The sequence below is a fragment of the Salmo trutta genome, chromosome 27 (assembly GCF_901001165.1).
Source record: "Salmo trutta chromosome 27, fSalTru1.1, whole genome shotgun sequence".
In the NCBI taxonomy this organism is placed as follows: Eukaryota; Metazoa; Chordata; class Actinopteri; order Salmoniformes; family Salmonidae; genus Salmo; species Salmo trutta.
The window spans coordinates 30,562,580-30,585,944 of NC_042983.1; the positions used below are offsets into that span (position 1 = coordinate 30,562,580).

The window sequence follows — 23,365 nt, forward strand, 5'->3', positions numbered from 1 at the left end:
TAAATCGGTCCCTGATAAGAGGGGAACAATGAAAAAATGCAGTGGAAGTGGCTTCGAGGTCCAGAGTTGAGTTTGATGGGAGTAGAGAATCATTGTACCATCTAAACCTCTGAAATATATTTTCCATAAACAAGAATACTGTATTTTCAGCTGTTTGAAGCTGGTGTACAAAGCCGAAAGTAAAAGACGCAAAAACTAAAGTTAAGCAAGGGAAGCATAGAAATAGCACACAGAACATATCTACCACGTCCTAGACTTGCTTTCAATGAGAATGACAGATCTATAAACAAACATTTCTTTGTGAATTTGGACGGATCACCCAAAAAGTTACATATTGAAGCTTTAAATAAAGCCCAAACAAAGACACTAGTACACACACACGAAGCCGAGAAGGCTTCAATGCGACACAGGCTGGCCTGAGGGTCCCATGTCTCTTGGTATTAGTGTGTCTCTCTGTTACAGAGCTGTGTGCCACTGTAATTAAGTAGGCCACTGACTGTACTGTACTGCCCTGAGCTGGAACTAAAAGATGACCTCGAAACCCTTCCAATGGCTAACCAGGCGACGGAAGAAACCATAGAAACACTACAGCCCTGGGGGGGGTTCTCTCGGTTCACTGTTCTATGCATCTCTCCGATGCAGGGCAAGTCTTTCGAGGCAAAGGCGACTCGGGTTTGCAAAACCAATGCCTCAAAGACAAAGGAGGTCCATACAAATGACACTGTCACAACATAATGTACAGCTATGGAATAAGGAACAAGCCCCTATTGGCTCCTCATAAAGTCTTGATAACGAAATGGTTGTTAGGGTACATGTTCAGAAACAGTCAAACAAATCAAATCACCATTAGAACAGATACAGCATATAGGCTACTTCAACCTCTCTACTTGAGTCCATGCCACTATAGAAACAAAACATGACAGTGTGTAGTGGTGGTGGCACCACTCTGCTGCATGGCCATTTATAACGTTCACTCAGTGGGTTGTGTGAGCTCATTGAGGGGAGTGGACCTGTCAGTGACTGGTGTTGACGACACCCCCTCAGTCTGCTTGTCTACACCAGATGTTGTTCCCAACCAGGGGTACTAGGACCCCTGGGCATACTTGGCCTATCCACAGAGGGTACTTGAGAAGATTCACGAGACTTCAGGCTTACTAGTAAAATGCACGAGTGTGTACTTCAGGGGTACACTGGGCAGACCAAAATTCAGTTGGTGGTACAGTAAACACTGGTCTACACTACTAGAGCCAGGAGCTTGGATGTCAGTTCCAAACATACCCACACAAACAAACACACCCTCAAAAGTAACAAACCGTATTCAAGCATGTACGGTCCACTGCATCATACTCCAGGATAGCTACTCACACAAGCATTGCCACTACTCACACAAGCATTGCCACTATCATGCTCCAGTGCCTTGTGGTTGCCATGAGAAAGATTTCCTCTTCCTCCAACCCTAGGCTAATGGGCAGGTGTAATGAGGGATGAAATCTCCAGACAGCGCAGCTCAGCCAATTCCTCCCACCTCAACAAGAGCCTGTACTGTGTGTGCAGGTTAAAAACCACGTAAAGCACTGCATGATTCACAGTTACAGTATAAAGCAGCCAGCAGCCATGCTACTGACAGTGTCATTCCACCGACCAGTGAGGTGTCACAGCCCCACAATATGAAGGTTGGGGGGAACATCACACTGTACAATATGTGGATTAGCCCATTGTACAATACAAAGCTTATTTTTCCTGTGAGAACTTACTGACCTTGACACCATAGAGCGGTTAGTGAATGGAAGCCAGTGCACATTAATAGCCTTGTGAAGAGTGTGTGGATATGAGTGTGCTTGTTTGTAGAATGAAATATGTGTTTGTGTGTGTACAGTTCTGTGTGTGGGTGTGGGTGTGTGTGTGTGTGTGTGTGTGTGTGTGTGTGTGTGTGTGTAGGGGGTTGATAAATTGCATCTCACCTGTCATTGTCTGTGGTCTTGAAGCCCGGCAGGATGTTTCTGAAGCTGCTGTTGCGGTCCAGCTTGGGTTGGCTCTTGGTGCGTTTGATGGAGCCCTTTAGTCTGCGGCTCAGGAAGCCCTGGAAAAGGGAGAGGGGCGTCGCCGTGGCCCAGGGGGGAGGAGAGAGACCAAAGGGAGAAAATTCACTCACAGCCCCATTTCATTTAGATAAAAGACAAAATAAATGGTGGAGCAACATGAAAAAATGCTATTGATTGAGCTCTGCCTCTCTCTCTCCCCCAGTCTCCTCTCATCTGTGGCATTCGGAGAGCTGTGCATTTTCGTGTGGATCTCTCCTGCACATCTGCTCGCTGTGCAAACACAGCAGAAGCAGCCGCGTTGATGTGCGACTCCCCTAAATCCCTGTTGCCATGGAAACAGTATTCCACGTAAAATGACAGGACTGGAGCCGCAAGGTGAGAGGGGAAAACTGAGAATGTGCATTTGATAGGCTGTAGAGATTAGAGATCAACAAGAGTTGGATTATTTCTAAAACCTAGACCCGTCTGTGTCTCCTGTGGTTGTGAGGGGAACAAAACGAGATACAGCCTCAGCCACAACCATGTGCGGCGATAATGATGGTGCTGCAAACATTAAACAAGGCTTCTTCCCTGTACAATTAATGCCTTTCCTTAATTACTATTTGAGCAAATGGTTCTTCCCTGTGCAATTAATGCATTTCCTTAATTACTATTTGAGCAAATGGTTGAACTATAGTCTTTTTGCAGCCATTTAAGACCGTGGGTGGAAAGCAACAAAGGAGGAACGAGAGGCTTTGGGCATTAAGGATAAAAGACAATCACCAGACATTGTGATAAATAAATCCAATAACAGCTTTTCACAAGGATCGGTCTCACACTTCAGTTCCCACTGTCTCACACGCCAAACAAATTAACAGTTTACAGACACCACTCCATAGCTAATGTAGCTGCCCTGTGCATACATTTGTGAAATGGAAGAATTGTCGACGCTAGTCTGCTTCAAGGAACAACATGAAAATATCCATCTGCAATATTGTACAAGCACTGCTCATAAAAAAATAGGCTATTTCCTTCTAGAGCAACCATGGGTAAATTCTCCCAGAATTCATTTAGTTATTATTACTTATCATTTTACAGTCTACACTATATTTGTGCCATCCGCATTAGGCTACACCGATCCCCAATTAAATCACATAAGCTCCCATGCAAACAGAGGAACTCTTTAATGTATCCAATAAATCTGTGACACTAACCAGGTTTCCATCCAATCTTTCTATGCGAGTAAATTACATGTTGGATCAAAAAATTCACGACAGGCCTGCAGGTAAACTTTCCAAAATGTTGACCAAACCAAAATACGCTAGACAAGGTGGGATCTTTTTGAATCAGTAAAATTAATTATGCGAGAAATGGCAGTGGAAAAGCCTTTATGCGCAAATATTTATATAATTACAATCATATCGAAGTAAACTTGGAGGGACGCGATGATATGGTGTGTGGTCCTCCCACTAGACTCGTTGGGAAAGTATGCCGTTAGGCTACAGATTAAATAAATACATTATCTTCACAGGGTGGTTAAAGTACAAGGTGATGAGCTTGATGTTCCTTTCCAACAAACATTGGGGGTCTTATTCGGGTGACATGATCGATGCTTGCTGCCGTTTGACAAATAAATCTCACTCTGTTCCATAATAATCTATACCCGCACTGTATCTGGGAGTTGTTGGCTAGAGCGCACGTGCCAAGACCAGAGTGGGAACATTCGCTATACAATGCAAACATTTGTGACAAAACCATCAGTAGAGTTGAAATAAAATGAAAATCCATTTAAATAGTATTTCTTTATTTGGTACTTGAGAATTAAGCCGCAAAAGTAATTTTTATGTGCACTATGTCATCACGCACATCCTTTTATCTGCAACAAGTCAGTTTGATGGAAACATGTCTGGTGGGAAAATGCTCATATTGTTTATACTCCAATTATAAAATCTTCGCGTGAAAATCTGTCGCCAATTGGATGGAAACCTAGCTACTGACAAGTAAAATGCACACAAGGAGGGAGTCATTCATGACTTCACATTACAGATATTGAACATAGCCTAGCCTCTCGATGTTGAGCTGACATGAGGTTGGGTTTCACTGGTTTCAGTCAAGACTCCCATTTCTAAAACGGTACTTTCAAGCAAATCAGTTCTTCAAAAGACCCAAACGTTTCTGCTTCTGGTAAAGAAATCATCCCTTACAATTATGCCAGTCTCTTGGGAGGCATTACTCCTTTCCTGCTGTAATTTGTGGGGAATCTGGGCTCTCTATTCTTAGGCTTTCCCCTCCTATGACATTTGCAGAGAGACTGGGAGGCAAATTATTGATTGTGCTTGACAGTGCTGGAGGAGAGAGAGGTGTTTGATGATGCAGCAGACCTCAGCTCCCCTACAGAGAATCTCTGGGTGAAGTAGGGTGGAATAGGGTGAGGAAGGGTAGGGTAGGGTGAGGTAGAGTGGGATACGGTCTGGTGAGGTAGGTTAGGGTTAGGTAGGGCATGTAGGGCAAAACTAGGTGGGGTAGGGTTAGGTGGGGTAGGACAATGGAAGGGCAAACTAGGACAGGGAAGGGTGAGGTAGGGTAAGGTAGGACAGGACGAGGTAGGGTTTGACAGGGTAGGGTAGGACAGGGAAGGGTGAGGTAGGGCAGGGTAAGATAGAGAAGGGCAGGGTGAGGTAGTTATAAGGACTGGCAAGGCAGGGAAGGGTATGGCATGGTATAGGGCAAGGAAGGTAGGGTAGAGCGAGGTAGGTTGGGGCGAGGTAAGATGGGGGTATGACATGGTAGAGTAGGGGCGAGGTAGGGTGGAGTGAGGAAGATAGAGCAGGTTGAGGAAGGAAAGGACAGGGTAGATAGGGCAAGGCAGGGCAGGGTACAGTGAAGTAGGGTAAGGCGAGGAAGGCATTTTCCTTAGAGAGATTGACAAGATACAAATATACAATGCGCTTTGAACGCATCCTGCACGAAGCGCAGCACTGTATTACCAATGGTGACATATTCCTAAGGTCTGGACGTCTCTCAATTGATTATGACCTGTGGTGCAAAAGGGGTGGGGGGGTGGGCAACGAGGATAAGCTGATCAGATATTCGCTGTCTCTCCCTCCAATGTGACCGTTGGGAGCCAAAGTGCCAACAGATAACATGGAGCTGGTTCTCTGGCACCACCAGCCTGACCTGAGGGCTCCTCCATCTATTTACCCTATCTAAACAGTCAGGAAGGTCACTGTGCTTGTCAAGATCCAACAGAGTAACAGTAAAGGAAGCCCACTGATTAGTAGCATGACATTACAAACAAAAGAGCTGTGTGTGTGTGTGTCTGTGCACCAACTCCCAGATCACCTGAGCAATCACACTTCCTACATCGACTCTCAGGGGAACTCACTAACCTGATCATATTCTGTTGAAGTAACATGAACCTTCCTTTCGGGGGTAAGGGACCATAATCTACCAGTCTTGCCTCCATTCATAGCAAAAAATATTTTCTCGGTTGACAAAAGTATAAAAATGTGGCATTGTACTTACAGTATTTACATACGCTTGGTTTATACAGAGCAGATGTAAAATACACTGAACAATAATAAACAATAGGTGTACAGATATGAATCTATTGGTGACAGATACCTTTAAAAAAAAAGGTAAGGGCTTGGATGAGAAAACCAGTCAGTATATGGTGTGACCATCACATGCCTCATGCAGCGCAACACATCTCCTTCGCATAGAGTTGATCAGGCTGTTGATTGTGGCCTGTGGAATCTTGTCCCACTCTACTTCAATGGCTATACGAAGTTCCTGGATATTGGCGGGAACTGGAACGTGCGATCATATACGTCGATCCAGAGCATCCAAAACATGCTCAATGGGTGACATGTCTGGTGAGTATGCACACCATGGAAGAACTGGGACATTTTCAGCAAGAATTGTGTACAGATCCTTGCGACATGGGGCCATCTGTGCATTATCATGCTGAAACATGAGGTGATGGCGGTGGAGGAATGGCACGACAATGGACCTCAGGATCTCATCATGGTATCTCTGTGCATTAAATTGCCATCGATAAAATGCAACTGTGTTAGTTGTCCGTAGCTTATTCCTGCCCATACCATAACCCCACCGCCACCATGGGGTACTCTGTCTACAACGTTGACATCAGCAAACCACTCGCCCACACGAAGCCATTCGCGCTGTCTGCTATCTTCCCGGTACAGTTGAAACCAGGATTCATCTGTGAAGACTACACTTCTCCAGCATGGCAGTTGAAGGTGAGCATTTGCCCACTGAAGTCAAATCAAGACACTGTTGAGGACGAGCACGCAGATGAGCTTCTCTGAGACGATTTCTGACAGTTTGTGCGGAAATTGTATGTTCACCGCAGGTGAATAAGCCAGATGTGGAGGTCCTGGGATGGGGTGGTCACACGTGGTCTGCAGTTGTGATGCCGGTTGGACGTACTGCCAAATTCTTTAAAACAACATTGGAGGTGGCTTATGGTAGAGAAATGAACATTCAAATCTCTGGCAACAGCTCTGGTGGACATTCCTGCAGTCAGCATGGCAATTGCCCGCTCCCTCAAAACATGAGACATCTGTGGCATTGTGTTGTGACACAAAACCCGCCATTTTAGAGTGGCCTTTTGTCCCAAGCGCAAGGTGCACCTGTGTAAACAAATTTGATTTGTCATATACGCCGAATACAAAAAGGTACCTTACCGTGAAATGCTTACTTACAAGCCCATAACTAACAATGCAGTTCAAGAAATAGAATTAAGAAAATATTTACTAAATACACTTACTAAATATTTACTAAATAAAATTACAAAACAATAATGAGGCTATATACAGGGGGTACCGGTACAGAGTCAATGTGTGGGGGCACAGGTTAGTCAAGGTAATTTGTAAAGTGACTACGCATAGATAATAAACAGCGAGTAGTAGCAGTGTAAAAACAAAGCGGGTGTCAATGTAAATAGTCTGGGTGGTCATTTGATTAATTGTTCAGCAGTTTTATGGTTTGGAGGTAGAAGCTGTTAAGGAACCTTTTGGTCCTAGACTTCGCACTCCAGTACCGCTTGCCGTGCGGTAGCAGAAAGAACAGTCTATGACTTGAGTGACTGGAGTCTCTGATGATTTTATGGGCTTTTCTCTGACACCGCCTATTATGGCAGGAAGCTTGGCCCCAGTGATGAACTGGGCCGTACACACTACCCTTTGTAGCGCCTTATGGTCAGATGCCGAGCAGTTGGCATACCAGACCAGGATCCAGTTGCAGAGGGAGGTGTTTAGTCCATGGGTCCTTAGCTTATTGATGAGCTTTGTGGGTACTATGGTGTTGAACACTGAGCTGTAGTCAATGAACAGCATTGTCACATATGTGTTCCTTTTGTCCAGGTTGGAAAGGGCAGTGTGGAGTACAATTGACACATCTGTGGATTGGTTGGGGCGGTATGCAAATTGAAGTGGGTCTAGGGTTTCCGGCATGATGGTGTTGATGTAAGCCATGACCAGCCTCTCAAAGCACTTCACGGCTACCGACCTGAGTGCTACAGGGCGGTAGTCATTTAGGCAGGTTACCTTAGCTTTCTTGGGCACAGGGACAATGGCTGTTTGAAACATGTAGGTATTACAGACTCGGTCAGGGAGAGGTTGAAAATGTTAGTGAAGCCACTTGGTCCGCGCTTGCTTTGAGTACATGTCCTGGTAATCCGTCTGGCCCAGCGGCTTTGTGAATGTTGACCTGTTTAAAGGTCTTGCTCACACCAGCTACAAAGATTGTGATCACACAGTCGTCCGGAACAGCTGGCGCTCTCATGCATGCTTCAGTGTTGCTTGCATCAAAGCGAGAATAAATAGCATTTAGCTCGTCTGGTAGGCTCGTGTCACTGGGCATCTCGCGGGTGGTTTCCCTTTGTAGTCCGTAATAGTTTTCAAGCCCTGCCACGTCCAATGAGCGTCAGAGCCGGTGTAGTAGGATTCAATCTTAGTCCTGTATTGACGCTTTGCTTGTTTGATGGTTCGTCTGAGGGCATAGCGAGATTTCTTATAAGTGTCCGGATTCGTGTCTCGCTCCTTGAAAGCAGTAGCTCTAGCCTTTAGCTGTGTGCGGATGTTGCCTGTAATCAATGGCTTCTGGTTGGGATGTGTACGTACGGTCACTGTGGGGACGTTGTCGTCGTCGATGCACTTATTGATGAAGCCGGTGACTGAGTTGGTATACTCCTCAATGCCATTGGATGAATCCCGGAACATATTCCAGTCTGTGCTAGCAAAACAGTCCTGTAGCGTAGCATCCACGTCATCTGACCACTTCCTTATTGAGCAAGTCACTGTTACTACTTACTTTAGTTTTTGCTTGGAACCAGGGATCAGGAGGATAGAATTATGTTCAGATTTGCCAAATGGAGGGCAAGGGAGAGCTTTGTATGCATCTCTGTGTGTGGAGTAAAGGTGGTCTAGAGTTTTTTCCCCCCCTCTGGTTGCACGTGACAAGTTGGTAGAAATGATGTGAAACAGATTTAAGTTTGCCTGCATTAAAGTCCCCGGCAACTAGGAGCGCCACTTCTGGATGAGCATTTTCTTGTTTGCTTATGGCCTTATACAACTCGTTAAGTGCTGTATAAGACGTCTACGAATAATATAGATGAGAACTCTCTTGGTAGATAGTGTGGTCTACAGCTTATCATGAGGTATTCTACCTCAGGCACGCAATACCTCAAAACTTCTTTAATATTAGACATCGCGCACCAGCAGTTATTAACAAATAGACACACACCCCCTCCCCTCGTCTTACCAGACGTAGCTGCTCTGTCCTGCCGATGCACGGAGAAACCAGCCAGCTCTATTTTATCCATGTCGTCGTTTAGCCACGTCTCGGTGAAACATAAGATATTCCAGTTTTTAATGTCCCGTTGGTAGGATAGTCTTAAATCGTAGATCGTCCAGTTTGTTTTCCAATGATTGCGCATTGGCCAATAATACAGAGGGTAGTGGTGGTTTACCTACTCGTCTGCGAATTCATACAAGGCAGCCCGCCCTCCTCCCCTTTTTCCTCCACGTGGATCCCGGAGACTTGGGCCTTGTCTCGACAAAGCAGTATATCCTTCGCGTCGGACTCATTAAAAAAAAATCTTTGTCCCGTTCGAAGTGAGTAATCGTGTTCTGATATCCAGAAGCTCTTTTCAGGGATCATGCTGTTTAATCATGGATGGATGAATTATATTGGCAAAGGGTAAATGCTCACTAAAAGGGATGTTAACAAATTGGTGCACAACATTTTAGAGAAATAAGCTTTTTGAGAGTATGGCCATTTTCTGGGATATTTTATTTCAGCTCATGAGACCAACACTTTACATGTTTATATTTCTGTTCAGTATATAGCTCATGCTACCCACTGGCTTCTAGAGGGCATGAGACTAACAATAATGCAGTTGCGTATTTGTGAATGACAGAGAGAGTAGCCTACCACAGCCTAACCTGGCTTGCCATCCTCCCGGCAGTCTGAACATGTTCAGCCTGCAGAGGATAAGATCCAGTTCAACCCAGAAGACCTCCCAAAACTGCAGTTCTGATAGACTCTAATGGGAATTATCTGGAAGATAGGATACTATTCCTAAGACAGCTAAATTCTGGTGTCCCAATACAACGGCTCTATCAAGCCAAGCTGGAAACCTTGTCATACATACTTGGACAAAGGTGACTCATTTCAGGGAACTAGGCGTATGTCGCAATTCACAGGAGAGGCATTTGAACGTAAGCATCATTTTTTTTATCAAACGTGAACTTTCATGTGCCTTAATAACAAACGTGTATTCCATCCGTAAATACTAATACAATTGTTAAATTACGAGCCTAGTTGGTTTAAGTAAAAAAAGACAAGAACCTTCCCACTAGCAATGATTGGCTGAGATAATGAATGGGCTGGACATGCCAGGAGATGAGTTTGGATTGGTCTGCAATGTAGCATGCGCCATTTTTAAAATATATAACGTTAGCCATCAAGAACTACAAAAGTTTTCCTACTTTTCGCAACAACATTGATGCCCTGAATTTAGCAGACGCTATCGACAGATAAGTTGGAAAAAATGATTTGCTACTTTCTGCCCACGCCACGATCAGTGTGAACCGGAGTGTCTTGACACAACGCTTGCCAAACAAGATGTACTGTGGTTCGTCCTTTAAAAAGTTTCAGCATACTGCGGCACAGAATGCATGGTGCTGCAGAAGTCTATGGCACGTTATTTAAGTGCCAACCACTGGTACCATTAATGCTCGTTAGTGCTAGTTTGACCACCAGAGGGCATCTTTGAGAAGCGTTTGATAGCATTCAATAGTGGCTGTACTAGAGAATTTAAAACCTTTTTTTGTAAGAACACATATATATATAGTATAAGAAAAATGAAAAACCCTCTGGGTTTCCGTGAGGATGGGACAGAAAATATGGCGCTGTACTACGTGACGGTTGGGTGTAGGCTACAGTACTGGCTATTAGCTAAAGAATCCATGTGTTGTGCGGGCACGCGGGAGACCGGGGTTCAATTTCTCGACTGGGAGGAAGGAGTAGGCTGTCCTTGTAAATAAAAATTTGTTCCTAACTGACTTGCCTTGTTGAATAAAGGTTACACTAAGAGCATAACATTTCTACACCCTCATTTTCTAATTCTAGTCTAACCAATACCCAAACGGAGATTCAGTGAAAATAAAAATCTCATTGATTTATTAAGACCAATCCCCATGCGAGCAGTGCAAAAAGGTGCTAAAATAGTTGTAGGCTATTGCTTCAAATCCTATTGCTTCTAACTTCAATATGCTCTAAATAAATAAGACCTACACCACTTTTAACAGCACATTACTCAACACTAGTGAGACTCATGTCGCCTACAGTATATCGAAAAATATGACATGACTCTCCGCCAATAATTACATATAAAGGATTGGCGGATTCTAAATTAAAACCAAAAGCCGCCTCATGGGTCTCCCGGTGGCGGCCGGCACGGGTATCAAACCTGCATCAGTAGCAACTCATTTTGCACTGCGGGAGCCCCCATCCACAAAGTATCAAAATTCAGAGAGGGGTTGGTAAAGGTATATTGTCCTGCTAATAGCCCATAATGGACTATTATAAAACTGTACATGGTGTCGAGGTCAGGATAACCAAAACATTTCTTTATTAAAGACTATCATAAAGAATGTTGGTACTTATTTATTTTGATCCAAAGCCATGAATGAGTTACTCAGCTTTATGTAGGTGCCGGCAATATGACTGTGCCATCAACTTGATAATATATAACAATATTTGAGGTTATTTCGTTTAAACAAATTTTTAAAAGTGAGCAACTCTAATCTGAATAAAGGTCAAAATAATATTTGTATAGGCCAAAACATTTATTTCTGTTTTTAGAGGGAGACAAAACGCTGGGCCAATTGTGCGCCGCCTATAAAGGCCATAATATAGCCCTGCTAATAGCCATAGTGGCGCTGTACAATGTGACCGTGTGTGTTTGAAAGAGTATTTTCCAGTAAGCAACAATTTCTTTACCTTCATTAGACAACTTTGTTCCAGTACTTCTGTAATTCAGTGATATTTATTCCCATAGTCATTCATTATGGATCCATAACTAAATAAACATCGGCATTTTGAAAGAGTATTTATCATTATTTTATTAACAAAAGCCTAAAGATGCTGATGAAGAAATACAGTACAGTATATGCTTTTACATTTGGATAATAAAGCATTTTGAAGATATAAGCCACCTGCATTTGTTTGTTAGGCTATAGCAGAACATCATAACAGTCCGGACGGCCCTTGCTATGCTTGGTGAGCAGTTGGCCAAGTTCTGTTGTCAGAAGAGGAATGGAAATGCCAGGGTGAACCGACGACCTGATGAACCCGCCAGGTATGTTGACTCTGCCTGTCAGAGGTGGAGTTCCAGAGCTCATAGGTGTGCTTGGCATGGATTGTGACTCCAACTCGTTCCTCGCCCTCTTCAAAGCGTCATTCTCTGCCTGTCTCTCCGCCAATTCCACCTGGCTCTGGACAAATGCATCAGCTGTCGCCCGTATCTCTGCCCTCCGATAATGTTTCTCTTTCTGCTGGTCTGCCTTCAATGACTCGATCTCGGTCTTCAAAGTTTGAATCTAATCCATGTGTACCTTCATCATATGAGCAGAATGGACCGCCCTGAGCCCCCATCGATTACAGTGGCCGATGATAGAAACGGTAGATCAATTAAAAATGAAAAGTGACTCCAACATACAAATGCTGTGTACACATTTTAAGAATCAAGCAAAACTAACCACTTTGTTGGCAACCATGCGTTTTTTTCGGTGTGGCCCGTTGTCCAGCCCTTTGTCCACTGATCTCCACGGATGGTTGTCGACACGTTTGTATGCTCTGCAAAAAACACATAGACATTTTTAGTACACAATAATTTGTATTTTTTAAATGTTTTATTTAACCTTTATTTAATTATCGATTTTATTACACAGTATGCACAAAAAATGCACTGAAACCAAAATACCTTTAGTTATGGTGATCCTCTCAGCTCCGCCTCATTCTCAAGTCCTCTCGTGGCTACGGTCCTAACCCTGGAACGGGTAGCACCACAGAAAGAAGCTTGATGAAAACAATGTCCATTTCGTCGGTCCTCTTTGGTCGCAATGTCATTCTTTTGCAGGTAGGGGGATGTTCACACCCACAGTAGCCAGGCTATAAAGACTATTGTCCTGCTAAAATCGGGATACAAGTGTTTGAAAATCTGCTGTCCACCACTACTGTAAATAAAAACACAGTATCTTGTTTACATTCTTTATTGTAACCACGTCACAAATAATTTGTATCTACCTTTCCAATTACTTTTAGAGTTTGGGATTTACAAATGTGTGCTTTTCATGTCATTTTTCATTAAATCCAGGTCAGATTTAAGTATAACTTTTCAGTGACACCTTTAGAATCCAGGCTTAGGAAAACCACCAAAAACCCTGAAATCTCCATCGCTAATATAACATTTTCCGTCAAGATAGAACTGCCAAAGGGGGCGGTGTTGCAATCTACTGCAAAGAGCCTGCAGAGTTCTGTATTACTATCCAAGTCTGTACCCAAACAATTCGAGCTTCTACTTCTAAAAATTCACCTTTCCAGAAACAAGTCTCTCACTGTTGCCGCTTGCTATAGACCTCCCTCTGCCCTCAGCTGTGCCCTTGATACCATATGTGAATTGATTGCCCCCCATCTATCTTCTGAGCTCGAGCTACTAGGTGACCTAAACTGGGACATGCTTAACACCCCGGCCATCCTACAATCTAAGCTTGATGCCCTCAATCTCACACAAATTATCAATGAACCTACCAGGTACAACCCCAAATCCGTAAACACGGGCTCCCTCATAGATGTCATCCTAACTAACTCGCCCTCCAAATACACCTCTGCTGTTTTCAATCAAGATCTCAGCGATCACTGCCTCATTGCCTACATCCGTAATGGGTCTGCGACCAAACAACCACCCATCATCACTGTCATACGCTCCCTAAAACACTTCTGCGAGCAGGCCTTTCTAATCGACCTGGCCGGGGTATCCTGGAATGACATTGACCTCATCCTGTCAGTAGATGATGCCTGGCTATTCTTTAAAAGTGCCTTCCTCACCATCTTAAATAAGCATGCCCCACTCAAAAAATGTAGAACTAGGAATAGATATAATCCTTGGTTCACTCCAGACCTGTCTGCCGTTGACCAGCACAAAAACATCCTGTGGCATTCTGCATTAGCATCGAATAGCCCCCATGATATGCAACTTTTCAGGGAAGTTAGGAACAAATATACACAGGCAGTTAGAAAAGCTAAGGCTAGCTTTTTCAAACAGAAATTTGCATCCTGTAGTACTAACTCAAAAATGTTCTGGGACACTGTAAAGTCCATGGAGAATAACAGCCACTCCTCCCAGCTGCCCAATGCTCTGAGGCTAGGAAACACTGTTACCGCCGATAAATCCACTATAATTGAGAATTTCAATAAGCATTTCTCTACGGCTGGCCATGCTTTCCACCTGGCTACCCCTACCCCGGTCAACAGCCCGACAACCCTCCCCAGCAACCCGCCAAAGACCCCACCATTTCTCCTTCACCCAAATCCAGGTAGCTGATGTTCTGAAAGAGCTGCAAAATCTGGACCCATACAAATCAGCAGGGCTAGACAATCTGGACCCTCTCTTTCTAAAATTATCTGCCAAAATTGTTGCAACCCCTATTACTAGCCTGTTCAACCTCTCTTCCGTATCGTCTGAGATTCCCAACGATTGGAAAGCTGCCGCGGTCATCCCCCTCTTCAAAGGGGGTGACACTCTAGACCCAAACTGCTACAGACCTATATCTATCCTACCCTGTCTTTCTAAGGTCTTTGAAAGCCAAGTTAACAAACAGATTACCGACCATTTCGAATCCCACCGTACCTTCTCCGCTATGCAATCTGGTTTCAGAGCTGGTCATGGGTGCACCTCAGCCACGCTCAAGGTCCTAAACGACATCATAACCGCCATCGATAAGAGACATTACTGTGCAGCCGTATTCATCGACCTGGCCAAGGCTTTCGACTCTGTCAATCACCACATTCTTATTGGCAGACTCGACAGCCTTGGTTTCTCAAATGATTGCCTCGCCTGGTTTACCAACTACTTCTCTGATCGATTTGACACACTGATCTCTGAGGGCCTGTTGTCCGGACCTCTGGCAGTCTCTATGGGTGTGCCACAGGGTTCAATTCTCGGGCCGACTCTTCTCTGTATACATCAATGATGTCGCTCTTGCTGCTGGTGATTCTCTGATCCACCTCTACGCAGACGACACCATTCTGTATACTTCTGGCCCCTCTTTGGACACTGTGTTAACTAACCTCCAGATGAGCTTCAATGCCATACAACTCTCCTTCCGTGGCCTCCAACTGCTCTTAAACGCAAGTAAAAGTAAATGCATGCTATTCAATTGATCACTGCCCGCACCTGCTCGCCCATCCAGCATCACTACTCTGGACGGCTCTGACTTAGAATACGTGGACAACTACAAATACCTAGGTGTCTGGTTAGACTGTAAACTCTCCTTCCAGACTCACATTAAGCATCTCCAATCCAAAATTAAATCTAGAATCGGCTTCCTATATCGCAACAAAGCATCCTTCACTCATGCTGCCAAACATACCCTCGTAAAACTGACCATCCTACCGATCCTCGACTTCGGTGATGTCATCTATAAAATAGCCTCCAACACTCTACTCAACAAACTGGATGCAGTCTATCACAGTGCCATCCGTTTTGTCACCAAAGCCCCATACACTACCCACCATTGCGACCTGTACGCTCTCGTTGGTTGGCCCTCGCTTCATACTCGTCGCTAAACCCACTGGCTACAGGTTATTTACAAGTCTCTGCTAGGTAAAGCCCCGCCTTATCTCAGCTCACTGGTCACCATAGCAGCACCCGCTCCAGCAGGTATATCTCACTGGTCACCCCCTTGGTCATCTTTCCTTCCAGTTCTCTGCTGCCAATGACTGGAACGACCTGCAAAAATCTCTGAAGCTGGAGACTCATATCTCCCTCACTAGCTTTAAGCACCAGCTGTCAGAGCAGCTCACAGATCACTGCACCTGTACATAGATGGGCTATCTACCTACCTCATCCCCATACTGTATTTATTTATCTTGCTCCTTTGCACCCCAGTATCTCTACTTGCACATTCATCTTCTGCACATCTACCATTCCAGTGTTTAATTGCTATATTGTAATTACTTCACGACCATAGCTTATTTATTACCTTAACTTACCTCATTTGCACTCACTGTATATAGACCATTTGTTTTCTTTTGTTCTACTGTATTTTTGACTGTATGTTTTGTTTATTCCATGTGTAACTTTGTGTTGTTGTGTGTGTCGAATTGCTATGCTTTATCTTGGCCAGGTCGCAGTTGCAAATGAGAACTTGTTCTCAACTAGCCTACCTGGTTAAATAAAGGTGAAATAAAAATAAATAAAAAATAAATAGTGAGAGGTCTAATGCTTTACTATTTAATAATATCTACCTCCGCACTCATATCTAAGGGGCATTTTTCACGCCATTAATAGTTACATTGTTTTAGTTTGAACGTGCAGACTGGCACTAAGTAAAGAGGGAACGTTTCCCTAGTCAGCGCCATTATTAGTGCAATGCCCCTTAAAGTGTTGCTCTGTGCTACCCAGTGGGGCTCCATCCCCCCTCCCCCATGGGCTAGGTCTGTCTTCTCTGCTCCGCTCTGCGGCCCATCCCATGCCCTCGTGCCTTGAACCTTGCGCGCCCACCGCTGTTTCAGTGGATACAGCTGGAGAACTGCAAGGCAATCCCATTGTGCGCCACTCGGAAGCCATGACCAATATATATTGTCCTGTTAATAATATACCTGTGAGAATATCCAACAGGCTTTTATATAATTTGAAATGAATAATAATCACTTTTAAAAAAAACATTTTAGAGATGATTTTGTTTTTAAATAACGTAAAATGACCAAGAAATAGGCCATTCTTGAACATGGGGTGAGACATTGTTACTAATTTTTAAATAAAGCCAGTCTGCTTTTTAGAATGATTTATTTTTGTTTTTAGAGGGAGAGAAACCATAAACCTACAGTCATCTCATGGGTCTCCCAGTCGAGGCCAGTACAGGTATTGAACCAGCATCTGTAGCAACACAGTGTCTTAGACCGTTGCGCCACTCAGGCGCTGTACAACATGACCGGTCGGGAGTGGCCTACACTACTACAGAAAGAGCAAAATAATCCTAACAAAATAAAATAATACAAATCTTAGTGTAACAGTTTTAGTAAGTAATACTGAAGTCGTGCACAATTATCAGTTTCTATTTAGGTTTATGTCGCCCATTCATTGTCAGTTAGAGATACAGTTGGACCCAAAGGCATAATCAGTGCTCTAACTCCCCCTTGTGCTGGTCCGGAGCAATGAAGTGGTGACGCAGGGTATTTATGCACAACTTCAGTATTACTTACTATGACTGTTGTTAAACTAAGGTTTTTATTATTTTATTTTGTTAGGATTATTTACTGTAGTAGTGTAGGCCACTCCCGACCGGTCATGTTGTACAGCGCCTGAGTGGCGCCATGGTTAATGGCATCTTTATGCTTTCATTAATAAAATAATGATAAAAATACTCTTTCAACATGATGTTTATTTAGTTATGGATCCATAACGAATTACTATGGGAATAAATATCACTAAATTATAGAAATATCCTCCAATCCACCAATGTAATTATTGGCGGAGAGTCACGTCATATTTTTCGATATACTGTAGGCGACATGAGTCTCACTAGTGTTGAGTAATGTGCTGTTAAAAGTGGTGTAGGTCTTATTTATTTAAAGAGCATATTAAAAAGTTAGAAGCAATAGGATTTGAGGCAATAGCCTACAACTATTTTAGCACCGTTTCACACTGCTCTGAGACAGGCATGAGGACTGGTCTTCAATTAGATTTTTATTTTTACTGAATCTCTGTTTGGGTATTGGTTAGACTAGAATTAGAAAATGAGAGTATAGAAATGTAATGCTCTTTTTTTGTAATGCTCCTTTATTTAACTAGGCAAGTCAGTTAAGAACAAATTGTTAATTTCAAGGACAGCCTACTCCTTCCTCCCCGTCGGGGAATTGAACCCCGGTCTCCCGTGTGCCTGCATTCTCTAGTACAGACATTATTGAAGGCTATCAAATGCTTCTCAAAGATGCCCTCTGGTGGTCAAACTAGCGCTAACAAACAATGGTACGCTGAAACTTTCAAAGGAGGAACTACTGTAGATGTGGCTGGGTGTTGGTTATAGCATTTCCTTAACGACCCATCAATTTTAGACAAGCGTGTCAGGTAAGCGTCATCTAATAATTATAAAATATTTTTATAATCTGGACCCTTTGTTTTTGTTATTGCTACTGTGCATTTAACAATTTCACTGTACCGTTTACATCTTCTGTATCCTGTGCATGTGACAAATCAACTTTTCATTTTATTTTATATAACGTGTGCCTATCAGAGACGGGGCAATGTGAAGAACAACATGACCTGCACCAAAGTCAGAATAGGATATACAGTACCAGTCAAAAGTTTGGACACCTACTCATTCAAGGGTTTTTCTTAATTTGTACTCTTTTCTACATTGTAGAATAATAGTGAAGACATCAAAACCATGACATAACACATATGGAATCATGTAGTAACCAAAAAAAGTGTTAAACAAATCTAAATATATATTTGAGATTATTCAAAGTAGCCACCCTTTGCCTTGATGACAGCTTTGCACACTTGGCATTCTCTCAACCAGCTTAACCTGGATTGCTTTTCCAACACAGTCTTGAAGGAGTTCCCACATATGCTGAGCACTTGTTGGCTGCTTTTCCTTCACTCTGCGGTCCAACTCATCCCAAACCATCTCAATTGGGTTGAGGTCGGGTGATTGTGGAGTCCAGGTCATCTGATACAGCACTCCATCACTCTCCTTCTTGGTCACATAGCCCTTACACAGCCTGGAGGTGTGTTTTGTCATTGTCCTGTTGAAAAACAAATGAGATTGAGACTAAGTGCAAACCAGATGGGATGGCGGTATCACTGCAGAATGCTGTGGTAGCCATGCTGGTTAAGTGTGCCTTGAATTCTAAATAAATCACTGACAGTGTCACCAGCAAAGCACCCCCACACCATCACACCTCCTCCTCCATGCTTCACGGTAGAAAAAACACATGTGGAGATCATCCGTTCACCTACTCTGCGTCTCACAAAGACACGGCGGTTGGAACCAAAAATCTCCAATTTCGACTCTTCAGACCAATGACAGATTTCCACCCGTCTAATGTCTATTGCTTGTGTTTCTTGGCCCAAGCAAGTCTCTTCTTATTATTGGTGTCCTTTGGTTGTGGTTTCTTTGCAACAATTTGACCATGAAGGCCTGATTCACACAGTCTTCTCTGAACAGTTGATGTTGAGATGTGTCTGTTACTTGAACACTGTGAATCATTTATTTGGGCTGCAATTTCTGAGGCTGGTAACGTTAATGAACTTATCCTCTGCAGCAAAGGTAACTCTGGGTCTTACTTTCCTGTGGCGGACCTCATGAGAGCCAGTTTCATCATAGTGCTTGATGGTTTTTCCGACTACACTTTAAGAAACTTTCAAAGTTCTTGACATTTTCCAGGTTGACTGACCTTCATGTCTTAAAGTAATGATGGACTTTCGTTCCTATTTGCTTATTTAAGCTGTTCTTGCCATAATATGGACTTGGTATTTTACCAAATAGGGCTAATCTTCTGTATACCCCCCCTACCTTGTCACAAAAAAACTGATTGGCTCAAACGCATTAAAGACAGATATTACAAAAATGTACTTTTAACAAGGCACACCTGCTAATTGAAATGCAATACATTTACATTTTAGTCATTTAGCAGACGCTCTTATCCAGAGCGACTTACAGTAGTGAATGCATACATTTCATTTCATGCATTTTTTTTTTTTTTGTACTGACCCCCCGTGGGAATTGAACCCACAACCCTGGCGTTGCACACACCATGCTGGCGTTGCAAACACCATGCTTTACCAACTGAGCCACAGGGAAGGCCATTACAGGTGATTACCTCATAAAGGTGGTTGAGAGAATGCCAAGAGTGTGCAAAGCTGTCAAGGCAAAGGGTGGCTACTTTGAAAAATCTCAAATATAAAATATATTTGATTTGTTTAACAATTTTTGTTTACTACATAATTCCATGTGTAAATTCACAATGTTTATGCTTATACATTTAACATTTGGCTCTTAAGTATAAGCAAGTGCAAGCAAATGAGCTGCGATGAGGTAGGCCTATTCGTTCAGCACTTTCAAAATGGACGACAGAAATTCATATAGATATTAATTCAGATAAATTCAGCAAGATGTTGAGGCCTTAACTTTACTCTTCTTTAAGTCACCACAGAGAGAGAAAGAGAGAGCGAGAGACCCAGACTCAGTGGTTAGCCTACCATTTGAAGTATTTTATTAGGCCTATGTGGTCTAAAAAGGAAGGACAATACAATAAGAAGATCCACTTTTATAGACAATATACAGACCCACTGAGAGCGCATTGAGCAAACAAAGCAACCCTCGCAATATGAACTGTAATTACATGGGTCTATTTACTGAACAAAAATATTTCAATGGGAAGAGACTGTCAAAGGCAAACAGTTACGAGGAGGGGATATTTTAATATAATGTTATTTGGTCTGTTTGGTCTGCTTTTTTGTCGAGAAAAGCACCAGAGGTAATTATAACACACAAAGTAAGAAAAACAATGAAATGCATAATTCTAACATTGCCTAAAATTATTAATAAGATAGACCTATATAAGCAATATAACAATGCAGATGTACAAACGATGGCATATATGACAATAAGTGGTTAAGAGGAAAGCCGTAATTTCGATATAAAGACATGAGCAAGCTGAGATGGATGTAGCCTATATGCCGCCTATTTGTTTAGCACAGCGACATAATTCAGAACATGGGCCGTTCTTACAGTATTCTCCCTGTACACCAAGTCCGAACAGTAGGGGCAAATAAGCAGACAATGAAAGCTCTTACAACGGGGGCTGGAAGCCGTCAATGAAAGCTGTTATAATATTCGATGATTACATTTCTCTAAAACTGGCTATAGGCTAGATGTGCACAACCAAGTCTGAACAGTAGGCTATATGCCTATTCATTCAGCACTTTTGAAATGGACATAATTCAGAATATGGGCCGTTCTTATAGAATTCTCCCTGTACACCAAGTCCGAATAGTAGGGGCAAATAAGCAGACAATGAAAGCTCTTACAATGGGGGAACGTAAGCAGACAATGAAAGCTGCTACAATATTCTAAGATGAGATTTCCCTGAAACAGGCTATAGGCTACATGTGCACCAGCATGTCAGAACAGTAGACTAAGTTCTAAGGGGGGAAAGTATTACTTTCTTAGCTACAGTATACATATTTCCCTGGCATATGTAATCACTTATGCAGCAGCATACTGGACATATTTATGGACTCACCATTATTGTGCTGTGCTCACTTGAACATGAAGTTGGCACGGTGGTCCTTCTTGTGGCAAACTTCTCAATAACTTTGTCATCAAAGTCTGGCATTCTCTGGATGAAGTCATACTGGATTGACAGCATGGCCAATGCATTTAACCTTTTCTGGCCCATGCGTTTATAAGTTTTTATCCTTTTAAGGGTGGAAAGGTTTCTCTCCGACTTGGCGGTTGTCATCGGAGTGGTGATGATGATGATTTTGAGAAGAGAGACGGTGTCAGACAAGGCCTCCTGCAGGTTGTTCTCGTAGAGTGATTTCAATAAAGAAAGTGCTGTCTTTTCAGTGTGCAGCTCAGGATGCTGGTAGACAGTAAACAGCTCCCTTTTCAACTTCTCCTGGTTGCCCATAGTTCATAGCTTGGTAGCACACTGGAGTTCTGCGGTGGGAAAGGAATCCTTCAGTAGCGTTTGGACACCACATACATTACCACTCATCACCGCTGCCCTGTCGTAGGTTTGTGCAGCCAATTTCTTGACATTCAGTGCCGCTAGGACTTGTTTGATGGCGTTGGAGAGGCCGACACCAGTTTAGTCCTTCACCTCTACAAAAACTTCTCACACACACTGTTGTCTGGTAACAAGTAACGCAGCATTATGACGTCCAACCAATTTTTAAGGGTACATCAAGCACGATCTAAAACAAAGTTTTGGATTGTATGTATGAAGTGTACAGAGAAGCTATATCTAAGAAGGTGTCGGAGATTATTTTTGCATCTGTACAGGCTGACGAGACCACTGACGTCTCCTGTAAATCACAGAGTAATAGTGCTCTTTTGTACCCTGTAACCTCCATCACGCATGGCCTCAAAAATACAACTGAAAACGCCTGGGTTCAAGGAGTCGGCCGACTCGTCATGGCCCCGCAGTGCTGTCTCACAGTTGCCAGACAATTTAATGCATGCTATAATTCTGGCAAGCACGTACCTATTCTCCTCTGTTGGTTGTTAAGGTCGATGGCTCGTCTATATATCTAGCTGAGCCACAACGTTTGATCTCCCCAGGAATCCCAGTTTAACAGCGTTGAGAATTGTGCATCACATACAGACATGTTTTGAGACCCTTTCAGACAGACTTTTTAAATCCTTAAACCCAGACTTGGACCACACCCCCTCTCCACTGAATAGCAGGCAGGGAAAGCAAAATAGTGATTGTTGTGAGATGCTTGCAGTTAGCCACTGCTTCCTTCCAAACCACTCATTGTTGAATTAGCAATTTCATACTTGCTGTGTAATGTTTATGTCCAATGGTCGGATTAAAAAGGATTTGCCAGTAGATTGTCAACTTGATTCATGATGATGACTGCTAGTTAAGACATCGACATGATCAGTCCAATCAAAGCTACTGTAGATATAACTTCATTTTATCTGTGGCCAATGACCATGAGCCTTCTTGGATGGACACTTCTAATGTAACTCTATGGCAGCACCCAAAGGGCTTGAATTTTCAAACTCGCCCCATAGATTTTGTGGCAACGTAGTGTCCCCATGAGTGACAGAACACTGAGCCAATCACGGCGCAACCAGAGAACATTAACAACCCCTATGCTCTGTACATCCGCTGGCTGCCCCACCACCACAGAAAGCACTGATCTAGGCTGAAACACCTGCATTTTGCTGCCCTACTCAAGAAAGTAAAAAAATAGACCATGTTTGTATGCAGCTTTATTAACTCATATATATATATATATTTATTTTTTTACATTGAAAGCAAACTGATATGTGACTCATATTAATGCCAAAATAACATGAAAAACAGGTGGGCCTCTGCCTGATCTATAGTCGTGTTTTTATTAGCGGCTTGGGTCTTTTTTAATATCGAGGCATACTTCACTTTCTCTGTTCATAGGAGTAACAATATAAATTTGTGCATGAGGCAGAAATAATGCAGTGTGACTCGAGTTTCGCCATCAGCTGGAAGAAGGTGTCCCTTTTTGGTCAGTGTCAGTAGAGGAAAGAGAGAGCGGAGGGATGCTGAGAGGCTGATCCTCAGTCTGCTGCTCTCTTGCTTCGCTGAGACTGACCATCAGATGCAGGCACCACCAGCCCAATAAAATAGCAAATTATTTAAAATGTATGCCCACTCATCTGCACTTCAGAAGTAATACAACAATGGTTCTATTACCGGTGTGATCATATATTTTGAAATATAATTTTTTGTAAATGGCCCAAACAACAATGCATTGGCAGGGCAATTCAAGCAAAGCAAATATACGTTGATAATGTACTGGGCCTATAGCTTAC

General features: G+C 43.1%; 1 protein-coding gene across 3 annotated transcripts in view; it reads right to left on the reverse strand.

Annotated features, from left to right (window-relative positions):
* The window catches only part of dab2ipa (DAB2 interacting protein a), a 128,244-nt gene that overhangs the window by 54,719 nt on the left and 50,160 nt on the right, over positions 1-23,365 (reverse strand). For all 3 annotated transcript variants that reach the window (XM_029717778.1, XM_029717779.1, XM_029717780.1), the window contains one exon: positions 1,962-2,080. In XM_029717778.1, coding sequence (XP_029573638.1) covers positions 1,962-2,080 — 119 coding nt within the window. The remainder of the gene's footprint in view (positions 1-1,961; positions 2,081-23,365) is intronic.